This window comes from Lampetra fluviatilis, chromosome 2 (assembly GCF_964198595.1).
Source record: "Lampetra fluviatilis chromosome 2, kcLamFluv1.1, whole genome shotgun sequence".
In the NCBI taxonomy this organism is placed as follows: domain Eukaryota; kingdom Metazoa; phylum Chordata; class Hyperoartia; order Petromyzontiformes; family Petromyzontidae; genus Lampetra; species Lampetra fluviatilis.
The window spans coordinates 36,341,380-36,364,829 of NC_136276.1; the positions used below are offsets into that span (position 1 = coordinate 36,341,380).

The 23,450-nt window shown below is 57.8% G+C and overlaps 1 protein-coding gene across 9 annotated transcripts in view; it reads right to left on the reverse strand.

Annotated features, from left to right (window-relative positions):
* The window catches only part of CYRIA (CYFIP related Rac1 interactor A), a 62,443-nt gene that overhangs the window by 15,978 nt on the left and 23,015 nt on the right, over positions 1–23,450 (reverse strand). For 4 of the 9 annotated variants that reach the window (XM_078875750.1, XM_078875743.1, XM_078875734.1 and 1 more), the window contains 4 exons: positions 8,771–8,851; positions 5,770–5,891; positions 4,715–4,820; positions 3,766–3,902 (listed from right to left, as the gene is read on the reverse strand). In XM_078875750.1, the coding sequence (XP_078731876.1) occupies positions 3,766–3,902; positions 4,715–4,820; positions 5,770–5,891; positions 8,771–8,840 (435 nt within the window). In that variant the 5' untranslated portion in view covers positions 8,841–8,851. The other 5 variants (XM_078875726.1, XM_078875708.1, XM_078875699.1 and 2 more) reach the window with 3 other exon arrangements.

The following is a 23,450-nucleotide window of genomic DNA, read 5'->3' on the forward strand; positions in this document are numbered from 1 at the left end:
GTGAGATGAGACGGGAGAGGTAGGAGAGTGCGTGGAGGGGAGTGGAGTGAGATGAGACGGGAGAGGTAGGAGAGTGCGTGGAGGGGAGTGGAGTGAGATGAGACGGGAGAGGTAGGGGAGTGCGTGGAGGGGAGTGGAGTGAGATGAGAGGGGAGAGGTAGGAGAGCGCGTGGAGGGGAGTGGAGTGAGATGAGAGGGGAGAGGTAGGGGAGTGCGTGGAGGGGAGTGGAGTGAGATGAGACGGGAGAGGTAGGAGAGTGCGTGGAGGGGAGTGGAGTGAGATGAGAGGGGAGAGGTAGGAGAGTGCGTGGAGGGGAGTGGAGTGAGATGAGAGGGGAGAGGTAGGAGAGTGCGTGGAGGGGAGTGGAGTGAGATGAGAGGGGGGAGGTAGGGGAGTGCGTGGAGGGGAGTGGAGTGAGATGAGACGGGAGAGGTAGGAGAGTGTGTGGAGGGGAGTGGAGTGAGATGAGAGGGGAGAGGTAGGGGAGTGCGTGGAGGGGAGTGGAGTGAGATGAGAGGGGAGAGGTAGGGGAGTGCGTGGAGGGGAGTGGAGTGAGATGAGAGGGGAGAGGTAGGGGAGTGCGTGGAGGGGAGTGGAGTGAGATGAGAGGGGAGAGGTAGGAGAGTGCGTGGAGGGGAGTGGAGTGAGATGAGACGGGAGAGGTAGGAGAGTACGTGGAGGGGAGTGGAGTGAGATGAGAGGGGAGAGGTAGGGGAGTGCGTGGAGGGGAGTGGAGTGAGATGAGAGGGGAGAGGTAGGGGAGTGCGTGGAGGGGAGTGGAGTGAGATGAGAGGGGAGAGGTAGGGGAGTGCGTGGAGGGGAGTGGAGTGAGATGAGAGGGGGGAGGTAGGAGAGTGCGTGGAGGGGAGTGGAGTGAGATGAGAGGGGGGAGGTAGGAGAGTGCGTGGAGGGGAGTGGAGTGAGATGAGAGGGGGGAGGTAGGAGAGTGCGTGGAGGGGAGTGGAGTGAGATGAGAGGGGGGAGGTAGGAGAGTGCGTGGAGGGGAGTGGAGTGAGATGAGAGGGGAGAGGTAGGGGAGTGCGTGGAGGGGAGTGGAGTGAGATGAGAGGGGAGAGGTAGGAGAGTGCGTGGAGGGGAGTGGAGTGAGATGAGACGGGAGAGGTAGGAGAGTACGTGGAGGGGAGTGGAGTGAGATGAGAGGGGAGAGGTAGGGGAGTGCGTGGAGGGGAGTGGAGTGAGATGAGAGGGGAGAGGTAGGGGAGTGCGTGGAGGGGAGTGGAGTGAGATGAGAGGGGAGAGGTAGGGGAGTGCGTGGAGGGGAGTGGAGTGAGATGAGAGGGGGGAGGTAGGAGAGTGCGTGGAGGGGAGTGGAGTGAGATGAGAGGGGGGAGGTAGGAGAGTGCGTGGAGGGGAGTGGAGTGAGATGAGAGGGGGGAGGTAGGAGAGTGCGTGGAGGGGAGTGGAGTGAGATGAGAGGGGGGAGGTAGGAGAGTGCGTGGAGGGGAGTGGAGTGAGATGAGAGGGGGGAGGTAGGAGAGTGCGTGGAGGGGAGTGGAGTGAGATGAGAGGGGGGAAGTAGGAGAGTGCGTGGAGGGGAGTGGAGTGAGATGAGACGGGAGAGGTAGGAGAGTACGTGGAGGGGAGTGGAGTGAGATGAGAGGGGGGAGGTAGGAGAGTGCGTGGAGGGGAGTGGAGTGAGATGAGACGGGAGAGGTAGGAGAGTACGTGGAGGGGAGTGGAGTGAGATGAGAGGGGGGAGGTAGGAGAGTGCATGGAGGGGAGTGGAGTGAGATGAGAGGGGGAGGCAGGAGAGTGCGTGGAGGGGAGTGGAGTGAGATGAGACGGGAGAGGTAGGGGAGTGCGTGGAGGGGAGTGGAGTGAGATGAGAGGGGAGAGGTAGGAGAGTGCGTGGAGGGGAGTGGAGTGAGATGAGACGGGAGAGGTAGGGGAGTGCGTGGAGGGGAGTGGAGTGAGATGAGAGGGGAGAGGTAGGAGAGTGTGTGGAGGGGAGTGGAGTGAGATGAGACGGGAGAGGTAGGGGAGTGCGTGGAGGGGAGTGGAGTGAGATGAGAGGGGAGAGGTAGGAGAGTGCGTGGAGGGGAGTGGAGTGAGATGAGAGGGGAGAGGTAGGGGAGTGCGTGGAGGGGAGTGGAGTGAGATGAGAGGGGGGAGGTAGGAGAGTGCGTGGAGGGGAGTGGAGTGAGATGAGAGGGGAGAGGTAGGGGAGTGCGTGGAGGGGAGTGGAGTGAGATGAGAGGGGAGAGGTAGGGGAGTGCGTGGAGGGGAGTGGAGTGAGATGAGAGGGGAGAGGTAGGGGAGTGCGTGGAGGGGAGTGGAGTGAGATGAGAGGGGGGAGGTAGGAGAGTGCGTGGAGGGGAGTGGAGTGAGATGAGAGGGGGGAGGTAGGAGAGTGCGTGGAGGGGAGTGGAGTGAGATGAGAGGGGGGAGGTAGGAGAGTGCGTGGAGGGGAGTGGAGTGAGATGAGACGGGAGAGGTAGGAGAGTACGTGGAGGGGAGTGGAGTGAGATGAGAGGGGGGAGGTAGGAGAGTGCGTGGAGGGGAGTGGAGTGAGATGAGACGGGAGAGGTAGGAGAGTACGTGGAGGGGAGTGGAGTGAGATGAGAGGGGGGAGGTAGGAGAGTGCATGGAGGGGAGTGGAGTGAGATGAGAGGGGGAGGCAGGAGAGTGCGTGGAGGGGAGTGGAGTGAGATGAGACGGGAGAGGTAGGGGAGTGCGTGGAGGGGAGTGGAGTGAGATGAGAGGGGAGAGGTAGGAGAGTGCGTGGAGGGGAGTGGAGTGAGATGAGACGGGAGAGGTAGGGGAGTGCGTGGAGGGGAGTGGAGTGAGATGAGAGGGGAGAGGTAGGAGAGTGTGTGGAGGGGAGTGGAGTGAGATGAGACGGGAGAGGTAGGAGAGTGCGTGGAGGGGAGTGGAGTGAGATGAGACGGGAGAGGTAGGAGAGTGCGTGGAGGGGAGTGGAGTGAGATGAGACGGGAGAGGTAGGGGAGTGCGTGGAGGGGAGTGGAGTGAGATGAGAGGGGAGAGGTAGGAGAGCGCGTGGAGGGGAGTGGAGTGAGATGAGAGGGGAGAGGTAGGGGAGTGCGTGGAGGGGAGTGGAGTGAGATGAGAGGGGGGAGGTAGGAGAGTGTGTGGAGGGGAGTAGAGTGAGATGAGAGGGGAGAGGTAGGAGAGTGCGTAGAGGGGAGTGGAGTGAGATGAGACGGGAGAGGTAGGGGAGTGCGTGGAGGGGAGTAGAGTGAGATGAGAGGAGAGAGGTAGGAGAGTGCGTGGGGGGGAGTAGAGTGAGATAAGAGGAGAGAGGTAGGAGAGAGGTAGGGGAGTGCGTGGAGGGGAGTGGAGTGAGATGAGAGGGGAGAGGTAGGAGAGTGCGTGGAGGGGAGTGGAGTGAGATGAGAGGGGAGAGGTAGGAGAGTCCGTGGAGGGGAGTGGAGTGAGATGAGAGGGGAGAGGTAGGAGAGTGCGTGGAGGGGAGTAGAGTGACATGAGAGGGGAGAGGTAGGAGAGTGCGTGGAGGGGAGTGGAGTGAGATGAGAGGGGAGAGGCAGGGGAGTGCGTGGAGGGGAGTGGAGTGAGATGAGAGGGGAGAGGTAGGGGAGTGCGTGGAGGGGAGTAGAGTGAGATGAGAGGGGAGAGGCAGGAGAGTGCGTGGAGGGTCCCATAGACGCTCAGCGGGCGATTATCGAGGACCATTCCTCGCGTGCGATTCATCGCTGGAGTCGTCGTCACGCCCCCCTCCCCCCGCCCCCCCTCCCCCCCGTGCCCCCTGCCCCGGCGGCGGGCACCTTGAGCTCGTCGAAGCGCAGCGTGAAGTGGAGGATCTCGGCGAACTGCTTAGCGAGCGCCTGCTCTCGCTCCAGGTGCTGCGTGGGCGTGCAGGGCGGGCACGTGAGCGCCGTGAGCAGGCTGCGCAGCGCCTCCGCTGCACGGACCCCGCACACACCGTCACCACCACCGTCACCGCCACCGTCACCGCCACCGTCACCGCCACCGTCACCGCCACCGTCACCGCCACCGTCACCGCCACCGTCACCGCCACCGTCACAACCACCGTCACAACCACCGTCACCGTCACCACCACCGTCACCACCACCACCACAGCCACAGTCACCACCACCGTCACAGCCACCGTCACCGCTACCGTCACCACCACCGTCACCACCACCGTCACCGCCACCATCACCACCACCACCACACACCACCGTCACCGTCACCACCACCGTCACCGTCACCACCACCGTCACCACCACCGTCACCACCATCGTCACCGCCACCATCACAGCCACAGTCACAGCCACAGTCACCGCCACAGTCACCACCACCATCACAGCCATCACCGTCACCACCACCGTCACCACCACCACCACAGCCACCGTCTCCGTCACCACCACCGTCACAACCACCGTCACCGTCACCGCCACCGTCACCGCCACCGTCATCATCACCATCGTCACCGCCACCGTCATCATCACCATCGTCACCACCACCATCATCATCACCACCATCACCAACGCTACCATCGTCTCCATCGTTATCAATATCATCGTCACCATCATCATCGTCACCATCGTCATCAATATCATCGTCATCATCATCATCACCATCGTCACCATCAACATCATCTTCATCATCATCATCAGGTCCTTGCTGCTGCTGCGAGGTATAAATGTCACCGCTGGGCGGCCATGCCCTGCGGTAGGCAAGAGCTGGGAGAGTCGGAGGCTGGCCTCTTACCCAGGCAGAGGGAGAACTCATAATAGCGCTTGAGCTTGGCCACGAGTGGACACACGGCCTTCCACGCCTTCTCCTGCAGCTCGACGTCGTTGGAGTTGGAGATCGCCTGCGGGCCCGGCATCACCGCCGCCACCACAACCACCACGCACAACAAAAAGGAAATCGTTTTAGATGTCACGAGCGTTGTCGGCTCCACTGAGCCACCACGTCGCGTGGCAATAACGCCGTGAAAAACGTGCCCAGTGGCACCGCGGAGTGACCGCTGCCACCTGCCATTCGTATCGCGCACACACCTGTGTGTGTGTGTGTGTGGGGGAACGCTGTGTATGTCGCGTGCTATGTGCATGACTGCAACCGCGAGTGCCGATTATGCCGTGCATCTCCCCCACTCTAGGGCGGTCCTGGGAGTGCAGCTTGCGTGCGTGTGTGTGCGTGTGCATGTGTGTGCGCATGTTTGCGTGTGCATGCACACGTGTGTGCGCATGCGTGCATGCACAAACGGTCATTACAAACTCGTCAGGTTTGCTCTGACGCTGACTGTAATGAAAAACATGCAACAGCATTTGGGCGACGGTTCCTCAGAGTGGAGAAGGCAGAGATCGACCGCGCATAGACAGACAGACGAGAACGTGTCCCCCGCATCCCTGATGCCCCCCGCTGCTCCCGTGTGACACCGTGTCCCCCGAACCCCCACCCCCCCGCGTGTGGCTCCATGTGACCCCCGTGCCCCCCCCATTCCACGTGCTCCCCCCTCCACCCGCCCCGTGCCCCCCACGTGTCCCCGTGCCCCCCGTGCGAGGAGCCCTGCAGGCTCAACATGGCCGGCCAGGCCTCCGCTGCCGCCGTGGGCCGGGCGGTAAGTGGCGAGCGGTGAGTGGCGAGCGGTGAGCGGCGAGCGGCGAGCGGCGAGCGGCGAGCGGCGAGCGGTGAGCGGTGAGCGGCGAGCGGTGAGCGGTGAGCGGCGAGCGGCGAGCGGTGAGCGGCGAGCGGCGAGCGGCGAGCGGTGAGTGGTGAGCGGTGAGCGGTGAGCGGCGAGCGGTGAGCGGTGAGCGCACCTCTCGGATCTCCTGGCCGGCCCCGCGGTAGGCCTGCAGCTCGGTGAGGATGCCCTCGCTCTGCTGCAGCACGCCGTTCACCTGCTGCCACGAGTCCCGCTCCGCCTCGGTGGGCTGCGCATCTTGGGGTACGCGCCGAAACCACCAACGCCAATTACCATCGACCGGCACCGGCCCGACAACCACCGCCACGATAATTAACCACCACCACCAGACACCACCAGCCACCACCAGCCACCACAGCCATGCCACAGGGAAGGAAATGCGCTTGATAAATGTGTTGTTGTGGAGATGGACGCTGCCGTGCAGGGCTCCCATGCATGTTTCCTCGTGGCGTTTAGCGAATGACAACCGCTGACTTCGGGCGACACTGCACGCAAACACAGCCTCAGTCTGAAATTTATAAAACAAATTAACGTAACTGACTTATGACAACGACGACGATGTTGATGATGAAGATGACGATGATGACAACGATAACGGCGATGATGATGCCGATGATGACGACGATGACGTCTACGACGATTATGACGACGATGATGAGAACGGATCTTTGCAGAGCGCCATGCGATGTTCCGCCGTGTTCCCCAGCCGTGGTCAGGCCCAGGCTGCGAGCAGCCCCCACCTTCGGGGAATCTCACTTTGATCCACAAATGGATGAACGTGCAGGCGGTTCTCGTGCGTGAGTGCATGCGCTTCTGCGAGTGCTATCACATGCGTGTGTGTGCGATGATCGGCATGCGTGACAACCGGACGACCAAAAACAAAAGTAAAACTCGGAACAGCGACACGCACGACGGCATTCGACAACACTGCAGAAGTAACATTGTACATAGGCTGGCTCCGATTTTATATTTGCAGTCTTATACAATTGGTTTATTTTGGCAAAATGCATGCATCTCCGCAGCATTTGTCAGGACGATAACAAAGGGATGCAGTGCACGTTTCCTTTCCGAGCACTGCTGGATGGCGCCAGGCCTATGGACAACGTCGCACGGCAAGCGCAGAGAAACCGAGTGGAGGACATCATGGAGCGGACAGAACAAGCAAACGCGTCACACCGACGACGACGGCTCTCACTTTCAAAGTCAAGGAAAAAGTTTGGCCCCTGTTCAAGGTCTGTGCAAGTGAGCACTTTTAACAGGTTCCCCATATCAGGCACCTGTAGGCACAGAGAGAGAGAAGAGGAGGAGGAGGGAGACCAGCACAGATAGCGAGAGGGCGAGAGAGAGAAACCAGGAGAGGGAGAAGAGGAAGAGAGGGGGGGGATAGAGAGGGGCGCAGAGAGCAGACACAGCGGCGCGTTTAGTGCAGTCCGGCAAAGCGAGGCACGGCAGCGTTGATTCTCAACCTTGGGCTCGGGGAACGGCGGCGAGGGGGCGTGGGGGGCACGGAGGGCATGGGGGGAGATGCCAGCCAAGCCACTCAACTGTGGCGATCTCGCTCGCATGCTCTCTTGGGATTTTTGGGGAAACGCCGCGGTTCACGGGGTCCATGTTGACAATCTCCGCCCACCCCCGACAGACGACGGAAGCGGTGCCAAGGAGGGGGCCGCGAGCGCGCGACGCCGGACATCGCTACGTATGGCACAAAGGCAACTGGATGACGTCCAAAGCAGCAGCTTATTTTGTCGTTTATGAGGACATCTGCTGCATTGTGTGCAGAAGAGTAGGCCAAATACCACCCTAGAGGGGACCTCTAGAGCTCCCCCTAGCGGAGGCGCTTCTGCCAGCAGTGGCGTGAACGGGAAATTGCAGGGCTGCACCTTTTCCCATTTATCTGCTGCGTCGCGCGCCAAATTCCGGAAAGCGTTTTTAACCGCGCGGCGAAAGCGCACGCGCGGCCGCTTCCGAATCGGGGACGCGAGCTGAATTTTTAAAATGCGAGCGATTGACATCAAGGGCGCGCCGTCGGCGGAGGCCGCTGCTGCAGGAGGCGCAATCCGCGTGGCCGCTGTGCAAACCGGCGCAGGCGTGACGCACGGCGGAGAGGACGGCTCGGCCGCTCTGGCCGATCGGATCGTTGCCGATCGCACAACCCCGAGCCCGGGACCCACTGCAGGCGCCGAGGCCTGCACCGCTCAAGGTGCTGCTAATCCCAGAGAGAGCAAAACCTGATTGCGTGATCGTTAGCCGGATGCCCCGTCGCAAAATCTACGGTCCCTGTGAATGCGCGACTACGACCCAAATACGTGCTACCCTGGCGGTGTGCGCGCATCGGTGTTGGACGCACCGTGTGGGGCTACGGGCTGTGAGAGCGCTGCGCTGTCAAACTAGCGACCCGAGTTTGATTCTGGGCAGCGGTTAATATCAGTGGCACGTGATATTCAAAACTGATCCTGCCCTTCTCCTCCCCTCCCCCCCCCTTCACCAGCCCGCACTGCCCAGCGTGAAGTAGAGTGGGAAAAACATCCATGACTGACATCGAGAGTTGCTGCCATTGATTTTATTTTGTGTTGTATAAGAGGGGGGGGTGGCGCACCCTCCAGAGATCCCCTGAGTAGGGGGGGGGGGCACCTGAACCTCTTGGCGACGCGAGCGTTACGCCACGATATCGGGCGCTGGAGGAACGCAGACCAATTCGGCCGCTCGTCATTAAGTTGGGCAGTGCCGCTAAAACAACGCACGGGGGCCCGCAAGTGCCGTCTCCACCGTCCACTCGTCGCTAATTCATCAGCCGCACGACCGGCGCGCAGTAGAATTGATGCAGTGCAAGAGACCTGCCTTGGTTTGACTGTGCGTGTGGTTTGACCTGCGTGTGGTTTGGCCTGCGTGTGGTTTTACCGTGCCAGTGAATGACTCTCAAGCGCTCGTAAATTTCTGTGGTTCTGCTCAATCTGTAAATTTGCCGACACCCCGGTGGTCTCACGTCGTTAACATCGGGCCCTGGCATGGGCCCCCTCTTTCCCCGACCGGCACCGTCCTCTGCGCACGCGACGCACAATCCCCCCCCCCCACCCGCGCGATCGTTCTCTCGTTTCCGGGCGCAAAAAAAAACTTACTTTCAAAATCCAAGAAAAAGCGTGGAATATTCTCAATATCCTTGGATAGGACCTTTAGCAGATTACCCATTCCACAACAACCTATGCAAAAGAAAACATTCACCGATTAGCGCAATTCGGCGGGGGGTTAGAGCAAGTCACGGTGCGTCATTCAACACAACATCGCATGTCGTTCAACCGAGGCAGCGCGACGCAAACGGCACAAGACGACCGCACTCGCCCCGTCTTGTTCTCTTTCAAATCGCGCGTGTGGAGCGGAGCGGCCGTGCCCGCTTCCCGCGCTGCGTCGCACGGTGCTTCCCGCTACAAACCACCGCAGCCGGGGAAGCCACGAAGCACCGTCGCACGCGCTGCCCGCGACTCGGTTACCACCAAGCCAGGCGTGGGCATCCCACGGCCCGTGGGTAGCGCCAAGCCCGTGGCTTCGTTTCGCAGGGCGCGTGGTCAGACGAGGTCTGCCGCGTGTCCACGGTCCGCACGACGACCAGTCCGTATCGGTCACCGCGAGCGTCAAAGGCGCACTGATAGGGTGCTAGAGGGGAATAAGTTCGACCCGACAGCCACCGCGTGTTTCTAACTTGAGCGTCGCCACCTCTGCCACTGCAGTGAACACAAGAGGCTGTGGGGCGAGCGTGTTAACAGCGTGTGGTCTAGCTAAAGGCGTTTGTAAATCCTCAGTAAGCAAATGCACCTCTGTACTGGACTCCGTAGTACGGTCAACGTCAACCAGTCCGCGTGCCCAAGCGTTGAGGAATGCTTTCTCGGTGGTGATGCGCAGCTACTGCTTAAAATCCTTCATTTAAAGCTGCTTATGTGGAACGACCGATATTCGCTTTCCACTAAGCAGTATGGATGTTATCTACTCTACAGAAACTCTGGCCCAAGTTGACCTTAAACTCGCAACATTGTGATTGCGAGTTTGCCACTCCGACCTTTACTGCCGCCTGGCCGCCAAATGCATTGAACCCAGCGCCAAGCTGTTATAAGCGCACCGGTCAGAAGCCTGCGCTCGGAATGGATGGGGCAACGTGCACGGCACCCCGAGGCGCCACGTCCAAATGCTGAATAACGCCATGCAAATCCTGATCCTTCATACTGCACTTGCAATGTGAAACATGCAGGAGGCGGGAAGGAAACAAATTAAAACATATTAAAAAAATATGTAAACGCCTTCCAACTAAGGTTGAAAGCGTGGATGCAAGAACTCTGTTTGTCAGGGGGAGGCACGATAACCCTCATCAGGATGATCACAACTCCAGGGACTCGCTCGAGGGAAAACCGGCCACGTTGATCAAAGAGATTCCCGCGCCCTCTCCGGCAGATCCGCCGTTATCCGAGCGCCGTGCGGCTTCCTACGCGCCCGGCACGAGCGCTGCCGCTACCGTCGCTAATTAAACTCCCCCGAGGAGGACAAACGCGCAGTGGCAAGAAAGGGGAAATCAAGTCGACAAAACCCTCGCGTGCTCATTCCCAACTCTTAGCGTGTTTTGGTTCCATCCCTGGCAGCCGGTTGAAACTGGCCGCTCGCACTCGGGGCTGTTCCCTTCCCCTGCGCGCCGTGAGCACAGCGACCCGGGCACGTCTTCGCACGCTGGGCTACAACAAACGCTCTCCCAGTCGGCACTTTCCATTCACGGTTTGTGGCGCAGCTTCGACCGCTTGTCCATTTATGGTAAAGTAAGCGAAATTTAATTATAACGGGGTCAACCGCACGACAGCCGACATGAGGCGATAGGCCTTCGGACGCGTTCGCGGGTTTTTGTCACGAGTCGTTCCGCACAAAGTCCAACGTTTTCTCCACGTGTTTGGGGGCTTCGAGAAGCGAAGCGTCGGACATCGCGCCGAACGACACGCGGCGTGACCCGAGAACGCCTCGGAGAGCCGCACAGTAGCGCGACTGCAAGATGACACTGGTGACAAGTCTGCTGTAGTTTAACACGTGAGCTTTCACGACCAATATTATTCACCGTAAAATTACAGTGAAGAGGGTGAGCGGTGAAGCCGCGTGACCTCGGTGGGGTCAACGCCGCCCGCCCTTCCCAAAGGCCCGCCAGCCGAGTTCGTCCATTATGTAACGTCACCCAGAGGCACCCACAGAGCACATTGTGGACGTGCAGCGTCGCCAGGCACGGGATCGCGAGCGCACTTCTATAAACTGCACTTATGGGTGTTTTTTTAAAGGAAAAATAACGTCTTAGAAAACGGTCGTACTTCAGCAAGAGAAGGCGATGCGATAAGCGCTCGTTTTGTAGATTTGAAAGAGGAGTTGCGAGCAGCGAATCGCAAGCGGCGGAAAGGGCGGAGGTGAACGGAGGGGAGCGGAGGGGAGCGGAGGGGAGCGGAGTGTCACCCCGGGGTGTGCGGGCAGCACTAGCGGGGCGTGCGGCGTGACAGCGTGGCACTGCCTCCACACGCGCTCGCCACTCCTGCGCACCGGACACAATACACGCGGCGCGCCATTAGGCAGCGAGAACCTGGAGCGAGCCCTCGTCATCGGCACCGGTAACGCTGACCTTCTGCTTTGCGGGACTCGGATTAAGCCGGCGCAGTTTAATTCCCGAAGCCACGGAATAAACTCCGGTGCACACGATGCCGTGAAGCGTGCGCGACCGTGCACCTCCGCTTTGTAACGCGCCGACACACCGATGGGCGCGAGTCTCCTCCCACGTGGCGCGCCCGTGTCATTCCTGGCCACGCCCGGCGGCGCGGCCCCCGTGACGGCGGCGGAGTGGGGGTCTCTGCCGTGCGTTCCTTCCCTCGAACAAACTCCAGTCGCACGACGCGTTTTCCGACACGACGTCAAATATTTCGCTCCACGTGCCGGGAGCCGCTTGAGCGAAACGTCGGACGTCGCGCCGAACAGCTACGGTAGAACCTGGACACGCGTCAGAGAGTAGTACGGCACAACCACGAAATCCTGCGCAGCAGTAATGTAGACCGCCTGCAATGTTGCGGTGAAATGGGCCCCTTTGTGTAGATGGAGCATCGGTGCAAATAACAAACTATGCGCCCACTGGGACAGCTGCCACTGGGGGTGCCCTTTCAAATGTGTTGAGATGAGATGCGACGTAAAGTGATCCGATACGCCCCAGTGTAGCGGGGGGCGCTTGATCAAAGACAAATCTTTATAATTAACCCCGCAACATTTGCTTTATTCTGAAGCCGAGACACAGAAGGCCGAAACTGGTTCAAAGTTTGCTTAATTAAACAAATGCTGCTGGCAATATTGGTTCAAAAAGACAATTGGCAGAATGACTAAGATATTTGTGTTCACGTGCAGACACAGAATGGGGTTCTGCTCATGCAGAGTGGCGGTTCCACCTGTGTCCAGCCTGAACGCCGTGATGCAAGGTTTGCCGCTTGGGAGAGATTTCCCATGACAACCTCCTGGTGGTGTTAACCTCTGTCAAGGGAAATCTGTAAGTCTTCCCAGGGCATTAAAAGTCCCAGTTTTTTGTACGTTGTCTAATAATGCACTTCCACTAGAGAATGCAGCTCTCTCCTCTGCTGGTGCTGTGACATATTCTTCTTTCCATGAGATGTCCTCGTTTTTTGTACTCAGTACGGGGGTCGGTTAAATGGAGACACCTCTGACGCCGATCGTGTTCCTTGCGACCGCCCTCTGGACAACTCCGCCAAATGTGGGCAACTTCACGAGATGTGGGCAACTTCACCAGATGTGGGCAACTTCACCAGATGTGGGCAACTTCACCAGATGTGGGCAACTCCACCAGATGTGGGCAACTCCACCAGATGTGGGCAACTTCACCAGATGTGGGCAACTCCACCAGATGTGGGAAACTCCGCCAGATGTGGGCAACTCCGCCAGGTGTGGGCAACTCCGCCAGATGTGGGCAACTCCACCAGATGTGGGCAACTCCACCAGATGTGGGCAACTCCACCAGATGTGGGCAACTTCACCAGATGTGGGCAACTCCACCAGATGTGGGCAACTCCACCAGATGTGGGCAACTCCGCCAGGTGTGGGCAACTCCGCCAGATGTGGGCAACTTCACCAGATGTGGGCAACTCCACCAGATGTGGGCAACTCCACCAGATGTGGGCAACTCCACCAGATGTGGGCAACTTCACCAGATGTGGGCAACTCCACCAGATGTGGGCAACTCCACCAGATGTGGGCAACTCCACCAGATGTGGGCAACTTCACCAGATGTGGGCAACTCCGCCAGATGTGGGCAACTTCACCAGATGTGGGCAACTCCACCAGATGTGGGCAACTCCACCAGATGTGGGCAACTTCACCAGATATGGGCAACTCCACCAGATGTGGACAACTTCACCAGATGTGGGCAACTCCGTCAGATGTGGGCAACTCCGCCAGGTGTGGGCAACTCCACAGGATATCAGTAACTCCACCAGATGGCGTAGGCTCCACGGAGGAGGCGACGCAGGGGGCGGCAGGCGGGCCCGTGGCGACCTCGCGGGGCAGCGCCCACCCCCCCCTGTACGCTTTGCGCTCCGCGAGAGAGAGAAAGGTGAGTAGAGCGCCGCCAATTGAAAAGCACGCGAGGTCTCGCTAGCAGGCGGCAGAGGTGCCCCCCGTAAAACCTTGAGTGGGCCGCACCCGCAGTCCCCATCAATCTCAAGGACAGCAGGTCTCGCGGCGGCCGTTAAAATATTAACGCGGGATAATGATGCGCGTTGATTTACCACAGCTCGGGGACGTCGCGACATCGTGCACCGCCACTTCAAAGCCACCTTGCTGGTGCCGCGCCACAGCGGAGAAGCGAACGCCTACCCCACCCCGCCCCCCGCCCCCCACCATGATTCTCATCAACGTCGGCGCTGCGGCACGACAGCGCAGACTTCCATTGCTGCTGGCCTCTCCCCGCCGGTTCTATCAATTGTGCACTCTCGCTGTCACGTGACGTGATTCTGGGGTATCTCGTGACGTGGGGTTGGTGATCAAAACGTTGTATTTTCATTGCTTCTGCACTAGATTTGGCTAAATTCCTGCTCTGAGAATTAAGAAGCCAGCTTGGCTGCCGTGCGTCGAACATCACTCTCATGCACAGGGCGGGTGGGACAGCGATGCCCTCCACGGTGTGCGCACCACTGGCAGCGGTCTCAGAGGTAGCTCTGCAAGATCCACTTCCACAGGCCGTTTTCCGACGTGAACGGTTGCGCCACTCAGCGAGGTTTACCGCGCGCACGCTTCGTCTCGCGACGTGAGGCCGGCGGCACGTGGGGGGCAGGGGGTAGGGGTGAATAACAATCAAAAGAGGAACCTTCAGCCGCTCGCTGGCATCACGCTCTACTTTGGCAATGCCTCCATTTCGTAACATCATCAAAGACCGACTCATCGCCAAGCCGACCACACGCACGTAATGCCAAAACCGTCGGCGAGCTCGCTGGCCGGGCACCCCACGTGCCATGTGGACGCGCGGAGTGTAAACTCACCGCCCCGCAGCGCGGAGAGTTACAACACGACGGAGGCAGCGCGCGATAAGCGGTTGGGAAACAACGGACGTCCCTCGTCGGGTCGATACCAACGCTTGCGGGTGACGCGACAACCCTGGCGGGATCGTGACCGCGGGCTGGGAGATGCGACGTGGGGGGTGGAGGTGAGGGCAGGCCACGGGGCGAGCGGAACGGCGTGGAGAGGGCATCGGGGGGGAGTGCACGCGAGAGAGCGAAGCCGCGCCGAGATCCACGGTGACCTCCGACAAAGGTTTCAGTGACCAGCTCGGTGAAGTATGGGGAGTTCATTAAGAAAAGCAGCTGTGGACAAGCCACGCCGGTTGTCCAGTTAGGATCGCTGCCCCTGGAATGCAGGGGGCAGACACAAAAGAGTGAAATGTCTCGCACTGACATTATAACCCAGCGTGGTGAGAACAATTTCATCCAAGTGCCATGCCGCAATGTAGCGACAAAACTGGTTCAGCATGGGCACAGGCGTTCGGCTTGAGGCGCTGATGACAATGCCCAAGTCCCACATCGCCGCAGGCTAAATGGCTGGCGCAACCGGCACAATGAAAAACAAAGGCAGGCAAGAAAACACCTGTGAATAATGCAGAATAAAGGCGGCGTTAATTACAGGAGTGGGGTGGAGGGGCCAGGTATGAAGGAGGACGGGCACACGCTCACACCCACACCCCGCGGCACGCGCATTCACGAGCGCACGCAGACACTGCCACATTCAAATGCGCCGTGGTGGTGGTGGGGAACAATCACACTGCAAAAGAAGTTCAACATACATACATCCTTCAACACGTACACACACAGCGCTGCTGCAGGGCATCTGCTGTTAGCGAGCATCAATCAAGCCTAGAAAGGCCTTACAAGTGGGCGGAGTGTGGCAAACGCCACGCCTTGCCGCCTTTGTATCCCTAGTGAAGACATCGACGTAGAGGAGGCCCAGGACCGGTTCAGATATTCGTCACTGGGAACTGAACTCGGGTCGCCGGGCTCGGAGTGCAGCGCGCAAACCGCTCCACTACTTCTCACAAAAGATAAAGATCCTTTTTACTATATCCTTGATCGACTTTTGGGGGTAAGTGCTGTTAACAGGCACCTTATAAAGGCCGGGACGGCACACGAGAGCGTAGATTGCCAGCATCACGCCCGGCCGCCTTTCTCTCCTGAGTAGCAATGTTTACACACTGCACCAGGTACTCATTTGAGGCCGAGTCGATCTAGGAGAGGCCCAGACCCGGTTCAGAAGTATGTATGTTGAACTTATTTCACACCGTACACGTAGCCAATCGTGCTAATCAGAGGTGCCATGAGCGGGAATTGTTGTTGGCCATGAGCGGGAATCGAACTGGGGTCGCCAGTTTCATGGCGCAGCGCGCAAAATACCACTCCCCGCAATACACACACGCACGCACACGTGAATGCGCGCGCACGCACACATGTGTGAATGCACACGCACGCACGTGTGAATGCACACACACTGAGAGGGGACTGTGGGTGCGGGCCGCTCGCAGCACCCCGAAGTGGACGGAGCGCATTCCAACGCGCGCCGCAACACGCCGGGTGTGCTGCGGCCGTCTGCCGAAAATGCAACGGCAACCCTGCACGGTTTCATCGATCCATCTCCTCTGCGGCCGTGCTCTCTCCTACACGTTTCCTGTCTTGGCTGAACATGCAGAAGTTACAATAAATTGTTCAAATCACAACAAATTATCCGGACTCTTGGCGCTGTAGATTCTGCGTCTGCTAAAACTGTCTTGCCTGGAGTAGATCGCCGCATTCCTACGGAGTGGATCAGCACATCCCTACTCATCCCACTTCCAGGGGTTCATTGTGACCGGCATGTCATCTTGTCACACAAGATCAAATATAATTCCAAATAAATTTGACCAAAACATTGCATTTTTGTTTGTGACAGGCAGCACTCATACGAGGGGTAGAGAGAGCAGTGCCACCGTGCATCCGGTGACCACATCAGTGGGCGAGTGATATCAGAACCAGTCCCAAGCCCTCTAACCCCCTTCACCAACCTCGCACTGATCAGCGTGGTGAAGTATGGTAAAAAAAAATCCCCATGACTGGCACGGTGTGGGGAGGCCTTCATCCAATGGTGTATTGAGAGTGGCTGTAATTGACGTTAAGAGGAAAGTCAAACCGCAGCGCACATGTTTGTGTGTGCGGCTGTCTGCTTCCTCGTGATACAGCCCTCTCGATCGACCAAGATTAGGGCAGCAACATTTCCCAAGTTGCCGTTCAGGGCCGGCCCTCCACACGAAATGGCGGGAATAAAAAAAATACATGTCCAGTTCGGAAGTATTGCAGAAACGTAGCCGTTGACAACAACATACTTTTAGATGCTCAGCTTCTTTAAAAAAAATGGGCAGGTGTGGTTTTGTTATTTCAAACGAAGCGCTTGCCACATCATGGCATATACCAGCAGATCTACATTATACGGGGCCACATTTACATCCATCAGCCTATTGACTCTTTACAGACAATTTTTGCCCAGCGGTGTCTGTTTGCGCAGATCACGCTCTGAACCAGGTCAGGCTTATTTAGCAAATGCTATTGACACGTGCACTCCATATCAGTGATGGAGCCCTGTCAAAAGAGAAACACTGTTCGTGCGTTCTGTACAACTTCACGTAGCTAAACACGTTTGTTCCGTTTCGGAACACATTCACGGACAGATAAGATTTGAAGGAATGTTTGCATCTTAACCACGTTTGCTCGCTCCCGCCCAGCTCACATTCCTCCACAGCTCACCGAGAGAGCTTCACTCCTTCGCACGTTGCACCGGCGGCGCTCTGCGTGACCGATTTCAGGCCCAACCGAGGCCTCCTATCAACACAAATCCCGGCGAAAATCCCCAAAAACAACCGCGACACCCAGCAGGTCAGGCGCTTCACCACGCCGCCACCGCTAAAATGATTCCGGGCGCCGACCGCTCTCCGACCTCGTGACCTCACCTCCGAGGTGCCGTGGACGTGCACCTGTCACGGGGTCTTGCACGTAAAACTGAGATGTCACGCAAGGTGGAGAGTGAAGACCCTGAGACCAACCAGAGCGACGTTAGATGTCATCTCTCTTTCTTTTATTAATCACAGTGGCAGAGCACAGGGCCCAAAGGCCAAACACATCAAGCGGTCAGCAATAAACAGCGTTATCAGAGATGTAACAGATAAGGAGTCAACGTATTTCTTCAATTGACCAAATGTTATTACGAGAGCTATGAAAGAGACGATGGGAGGGAATTACAGAGTGGAGCCGTGCGAGATAAGAAGTGGAGAGAGAAGCCTGTGACCAGCAGTGTGGGTGAGTGGGTGTTTGAATGAGCGGGCGAGTGAATGAGTGCGTGCGTTGGTGTGACCTGCAGTGCGGTGGCTGAACAGTGCAGATGAGACGAAGCGCCCTGCCTGGTCGGTAGACCGAGTCCTCAACACGGGTGGATGAACCAATGAGCGATGTTCACGCGAAGAGTAACCACGGCAGTGGCAGCCATAGAAGAGTGATAGGGAGGCGACTGACCGCTGGCAAGGCGACGGCTGCCACACCCAGCAAGCAGCACTTGTCGTCTGAGACGAGGGCACACGCAGGCGGTCGGCAGGGTCACATGGGCGCCAAGTCCACGAGCTGACATGGAAGCCGCGAGATTGCTCGATTTCCTGAACACCCGTCGCGCCGCTTGCGGTCGCGCGTGCGAGCGCATGTGCCGATGTGCGCATGTGCGCGTGACGCCCGATAGGATTTTTTCAACGAACACCGAGCAGCGCTTGCTGCATTCGCTGCCGTTAAGAGAACCCTCTCTTCGTCAAGGGCTACACGCGAGTCGGTAAACATCACCGACACCACCGCCGTACGTCACCACGCTGGTCGGTGCGGGCGCGGGTTTGTGAAGGGAGCACGTGCTGCCTCGTCTCTCGCCGAGCACGCGACCGGCACCGCGTGCCCCCGCGAAGTCCAACAGCGATCGCCGCCGCTCGCCGGCCTCAACGCAACCCGAGCCATGGAGACCTCCGGGCCAGGCGGCGCTGCCTCGCTCACGAGTCGGGAGGCTGCGTGCGTTCATGAGAGGGCGGCTACCGGCCAGGTGGCTTGGCCGTAGAGCTCGCCATCGGAAGGTCGCGAGTTCATACCCCGGTTGGGGGGGGGGGATTTTACTCGGCTCATCATCCGTCCGGGGTCGACTAAGGTAGCGCCGCCTATTTGCGGTAAAATCAACAGCGGTTGTCCTTTGGATAAACTTTAATTTCCACGCCGCATGAAATTTCCACCGTGGCCTCAGGAGCTGGCTGGGAACAGGAGATGAGCGCCGGTGGCCTCAGTGCTCATTGCGCAGGAGATCACTCGGTTCGCGTTCTCTGCTCCCGCGTGCAGGAATGTGAATCGTTTCGGAAATCCGGATGGATTTGTTCGAGGCAACGGTGAGCACGACTTGGGGCTTCATGAAAGGAGCTTGCAGAGCCACCCTCCACCCCCGCGGCTCACACGGAAGGGCCACAGTCCCGCTCAGCCGGCGGCGATCGACTGCCCTCCGCGGAGACTCGCAGATAGCAGAGTGTGCAGAACTTGCGCCTTTCATCTCCCACGCTAGGCCCGGGTGCAGTGCAGACTGCGTGCCCAGCACAGCAGCTCTCGCTAAAGGTCAATGCAATGATGCAAAATCAATACACACACCACACACGCACTCGTATACATACCTACATTCAGACATTAACACACACACACACACTCCCATGCAGTGCACAACAACAAAGATCCCCCGTATGGCCTTAACAGACTGTTGGGGCAAGTGCTGTTAACGAGCACCTATGAAGACCGGCACATGAAACGAGGGGGTTGGTGATGATGTTTACACACCGCATCAGGTACTCATTTGAGGCTGAGTCGACGTAGGGAAGGCCCAGTACCGGTTCAAACAAATTTCACTGGTGTTGGTCGTGAGCGGGAATCTAATTCGGGTCATATGGTTCACAGGGCAGCGTGCTAACCGCTCCCCACACACTCACACATGACAGTCTCACACACATAAATACGCAAAAAAGACAAAGAGCCCCCGTATAGCCTTAACAGACTGTTGGGGCAAGTGCTGTTAGCCAGCACCTATGAAGGCCGGCACAGCTCACGAGGGGGTGGGTGGCCAACACCACGCCGGCGGCCTTTGTCTCCCAAGTGGCGATGTTTACACATCGCACCAGGTACTCATTTGAGGCCGAGTCGACCTAGGGGAGGCCCAGGACCGATTCAAATAATCGTCACAGGTGTTGGCGGTGAGTAGGAATCGAACCCAGGTGGCCAGGTACGTCGGGCAGCGCGCTAACCGCTACACCACCGCTCCCCACATACACACATAATCACACATACTGTACACACACATAATCACACATCCACACACACATAAATACTTCCATTAATATTCATGGCAATAGGTTTGAAGCTCGAAGGGCAAGAAGCAGCCCTAATTAGTAACTTCCCGTGGAAGCTATTCATTAGGCATGTCACGACCCCCCCCAACGCACCCCCACCCCACAGTGATTTAATTCTCACGATCCAAGGTCGCCAATCGATTCGAGATTCAAGAATCAAATGTCTCATTTGCAGTCTTTGTTTGACCCATTTAGCCAAAATGTAACATCAGTGAAATAATTTTCGTATCGAAGTTCAGCAACGGTGAATGATCGACTCTTAACCATCCAATCCGACGCATGCATCAAGGGCATAAGGATCGATGTCGCTCAAGGAATCGATGCATTGCTACATCAGATGGATACGTCGCAGCCCTCTATCACCCCACTGCTGCATGGAGACTGCCCCTCCGCACACCATGCCGGCCATGTGGATTGCTTGACCATACCGCGCCATGCTGGCCAATGCGGGTTGGTGAACGCGGGGATATTCCAGAAACCGTTCAGACATCGCTCGCTGCCGACGTTAGCTACGGCCGGGAGTCAAACCGAGGTCGCCGGGTTCAGAGGTCGGTGCTCCATCCACCGCGCCCGCATCGTTACGTGCCGCCTATTGATTGCAGGGGCGGTCCTGTGGCTTCATCTTCCCCCTGCGTCACCACGCCCCCCCCCCACGAGACGGCAGTGGAAGTGGCGAGTGAGCGCGGGGCACCGAGGAAGGGAACGGTGACGTTCACGCGCCCTCACCCGAGGCTCAATTTCTCACCAAATATTTTCCGGGTGGCTGGGAGACCCGAGTAGGTGGTGACACGTGGCCGGCCGCGGCCAGGGACGGAGTGAAGGGGAGACCAAAAAATATGTCCTGCGCAGCGCCCGGAAAATCCCCCTCATCGCGCAACAGCATTACCGGCAGATTAGCGCCGGGCACAGACCGAGTCTCGTGCCGGATTTGTACCAAAGTTCGTGTCACATTGTGGCATGCTTTATCCACCACCACCATCATCACCAACATCGTACTCCATGGTCCATCCACTCCTAGGTAGAGGCTTGCCCATGCAATTATCCTTTTTAATTAAAAATGTGGATTTAGGTCAATGCCTGATATGAATTTTCAACGTTTTATTTTTACTTACGTGACTTATGTAGCAATTATAATTGAATCATAATTAATAAAACACTTTTGTTTAACCAGGTTTGAGCATATTTTTATTTTACCATATCTCGCGGAAAAAAATTTACCCGGCTCAGCATCGTTACCGGGGGACATTTTTATGCAACTGCGTGCATCATGGGAGCGCTGTCCGTGCCACCCACTCGTGGCGTGAGCACACAAAGAGGAAGCAAAGCCACGACGCCCTGCCTCAAACAAACAGAGACCTCATTTAGAACCTCCTAGTGGTCACAAGTCTGGGTGGTGGCAAGCAGGCGCAGTGGTAACACTCGTGGCCTCACAGCTAGAATCGCCTGAGTTTGATTCGCAATGCAGGTGCCTTTGTATGTTCTCTCTCTCCCAATGTTCTCCATGGATTTCCTCCTGCTTCTCTGTTTTCCTCCTTTAGCGAAAAGACACGTACAATGTCACGGGTATTGGCATAAATCCCAACGCTAAAACTTTACCTGAAACTTACTCAATTGGGATCACGCACTGCAACATCGCCCCCTACTGTGAAAACTCGGTGAGGCTTTTATGGATAAACAAGGGATAACAATAAGAACAATATGGAACTTCCTAAGAGAGTAATCGGCAATTCTTACAAATCAGCTGTCGCAAGACATCCGTGGGGCTGCTTGAGGAACAGGTGAGGACAGAGGGACTGGGAGGGTCTCGGAATGGGAAAGCGATTCATGTCGACACGAAGCTGCGGGGCAGAGGCATCCCTACGGCCGGGTCCCCGAAACTTGGCCCGGGCTCGCTCGTCCACTCAGCAAAGCGCAAGTCTGGAGGAGAACGTGGCAGGTAAGTGTTGTAAACATAAAAGTCAAACTGATCTCCGGCGCCAATGAGCCTTGAGGCGGTGCTCATCTCCTGTTTACAGTTCTGAGCCAGTGGTGGAAATTCCACATTCCTATACCAGGGGCAAGTCCCTCCAAAGGGCAACCATCGTCGACTTCCCCACAAAGCGGTGCAGACAGGATCGGGCAAGAGACTATTGCGCTGGGCGGAGCGTATGGGGGATGGCGGAAGGCCGGTTGGTGGGACGGGCATCGGATCCATCTTGACGTGTGCGGAAACCCAGCGGGAAGACCCCCGGGGTGGACGACGGGGGACTGAGCGCGTGTCGACTGCGCAGAGGGTGGAAGGCCTTGGCGAGGTGCGGTCGCCACGATCACATCTCGATTTCGATCATCCGCTCACAGGAGGAGGTTTACGCTCGACAGACGACGCCGAGGGGTTTCAGAAACACCGAAACGCGTGGGGTGGGCCGCCAGATGAACCGCGTCGGCGCACATCACGCACGCTTCGTCGCTCAAACGAGCCACGGCGTTTAGCGTCTTTTCAGCAAATGTCAACGCGGGGCGGGGAGAAAGCGCACTCGGGGCGCGGCGAGAATCGCCCCCACCGCCGCACATTGCAGCACATTGCAGCACACAGCGGTGGAATTGAGAAATCTTCACGACGTTTCCTTTTACAATCTCAATAACCACATGCAGCTTCACGGAGGTTCTTTCATTACGCAAAACATAGCCATGAGATGGCCTCAGTCATTTCGCTTGTGGGCCCTAATGTAAGCACGCAATTAAAAACCACACTTCATGATATATGCTTTATATATATAAAAGTATTTTATGAAGTAACTCACTTGCTGTGCGGCGAGATGATAGGCGCAGGGGAACTATAAAGACAACTGATGCCGCTGCAGCTACCGGCCTCCCACGCACCACTCAGCCCCCGTCACGCGCGCACGCCCCCCAGGATAGCTCACGGCAAAGGTGCAGTCCTGCAATTCTTTTCTCACGCCACTGCTGGCAGAAGGGCATTCATCAGGGCGACCTCTAAAGAGCATCTCTTCCCCGATTCTTCCCCGCGTTTTGGAAGAGGTTGAAACACCCCACCGCACGCGACCTGGCGATAACCGCGATGCATCGATCAATACCGCCGGGTAGACGGAGGCGGACATTTGAGAAGCTCGCACCTTCGTTACAACTGCCGCGCCGGGAGATCGAATCGAGCACAGACGCGAGCACAGACGTGCTAACCACGACACCGCTGTGGCAGCGTGCAGGGTACGGTTACTCCGCTTGTCGGCCACGGGAGCGCCGCGCTGGTCCGTCAACGTGCGACAGCTGCTCGCGCTCGTGCAGAGCAAGGGGACACGGGGGCCCAGAGGCCCCGTCCGCCACCGAGCCGGGCACCGCAATACCGATTGCAGCGTGGCATTCAACGCCTCCGCCACGCGATAGCCGCTCATCGCCTCGAACGGCGCACGTTTTGAATCGTCAAAGTCAACAGCCAGACAGCGATCTCCTGCTCTATGACCATGGAGGTGGTGGCCATCTCACGGTTACAGTCCTGAGCAAGTGCTGGGGAATTCCACATTCCTGTAGCAGGAACGAGTCAGTGCTCCCTAACAGCACTTTCTCTAACGCTAAACGGCGGCTATCTCTGTCTCGGGACCAAGTGTTGTGAACACCTCGACAGGACAGCCGTCTCACGGCGATGACCGTGCGTGACGATGGCGCCAGCTCTCTCCTAATGAGCACGGGAAAATCACGGCCGATAATGTCCCTAATTAATTATTGAGGCGGAGATCCAAGCCGCGGTGTTTCCTGCGTCGTGCAGCTCCGTGAGCCCCGACTTCCCAGCAAACAAAAATAGCACGGGGACAGTGGCGACTCGC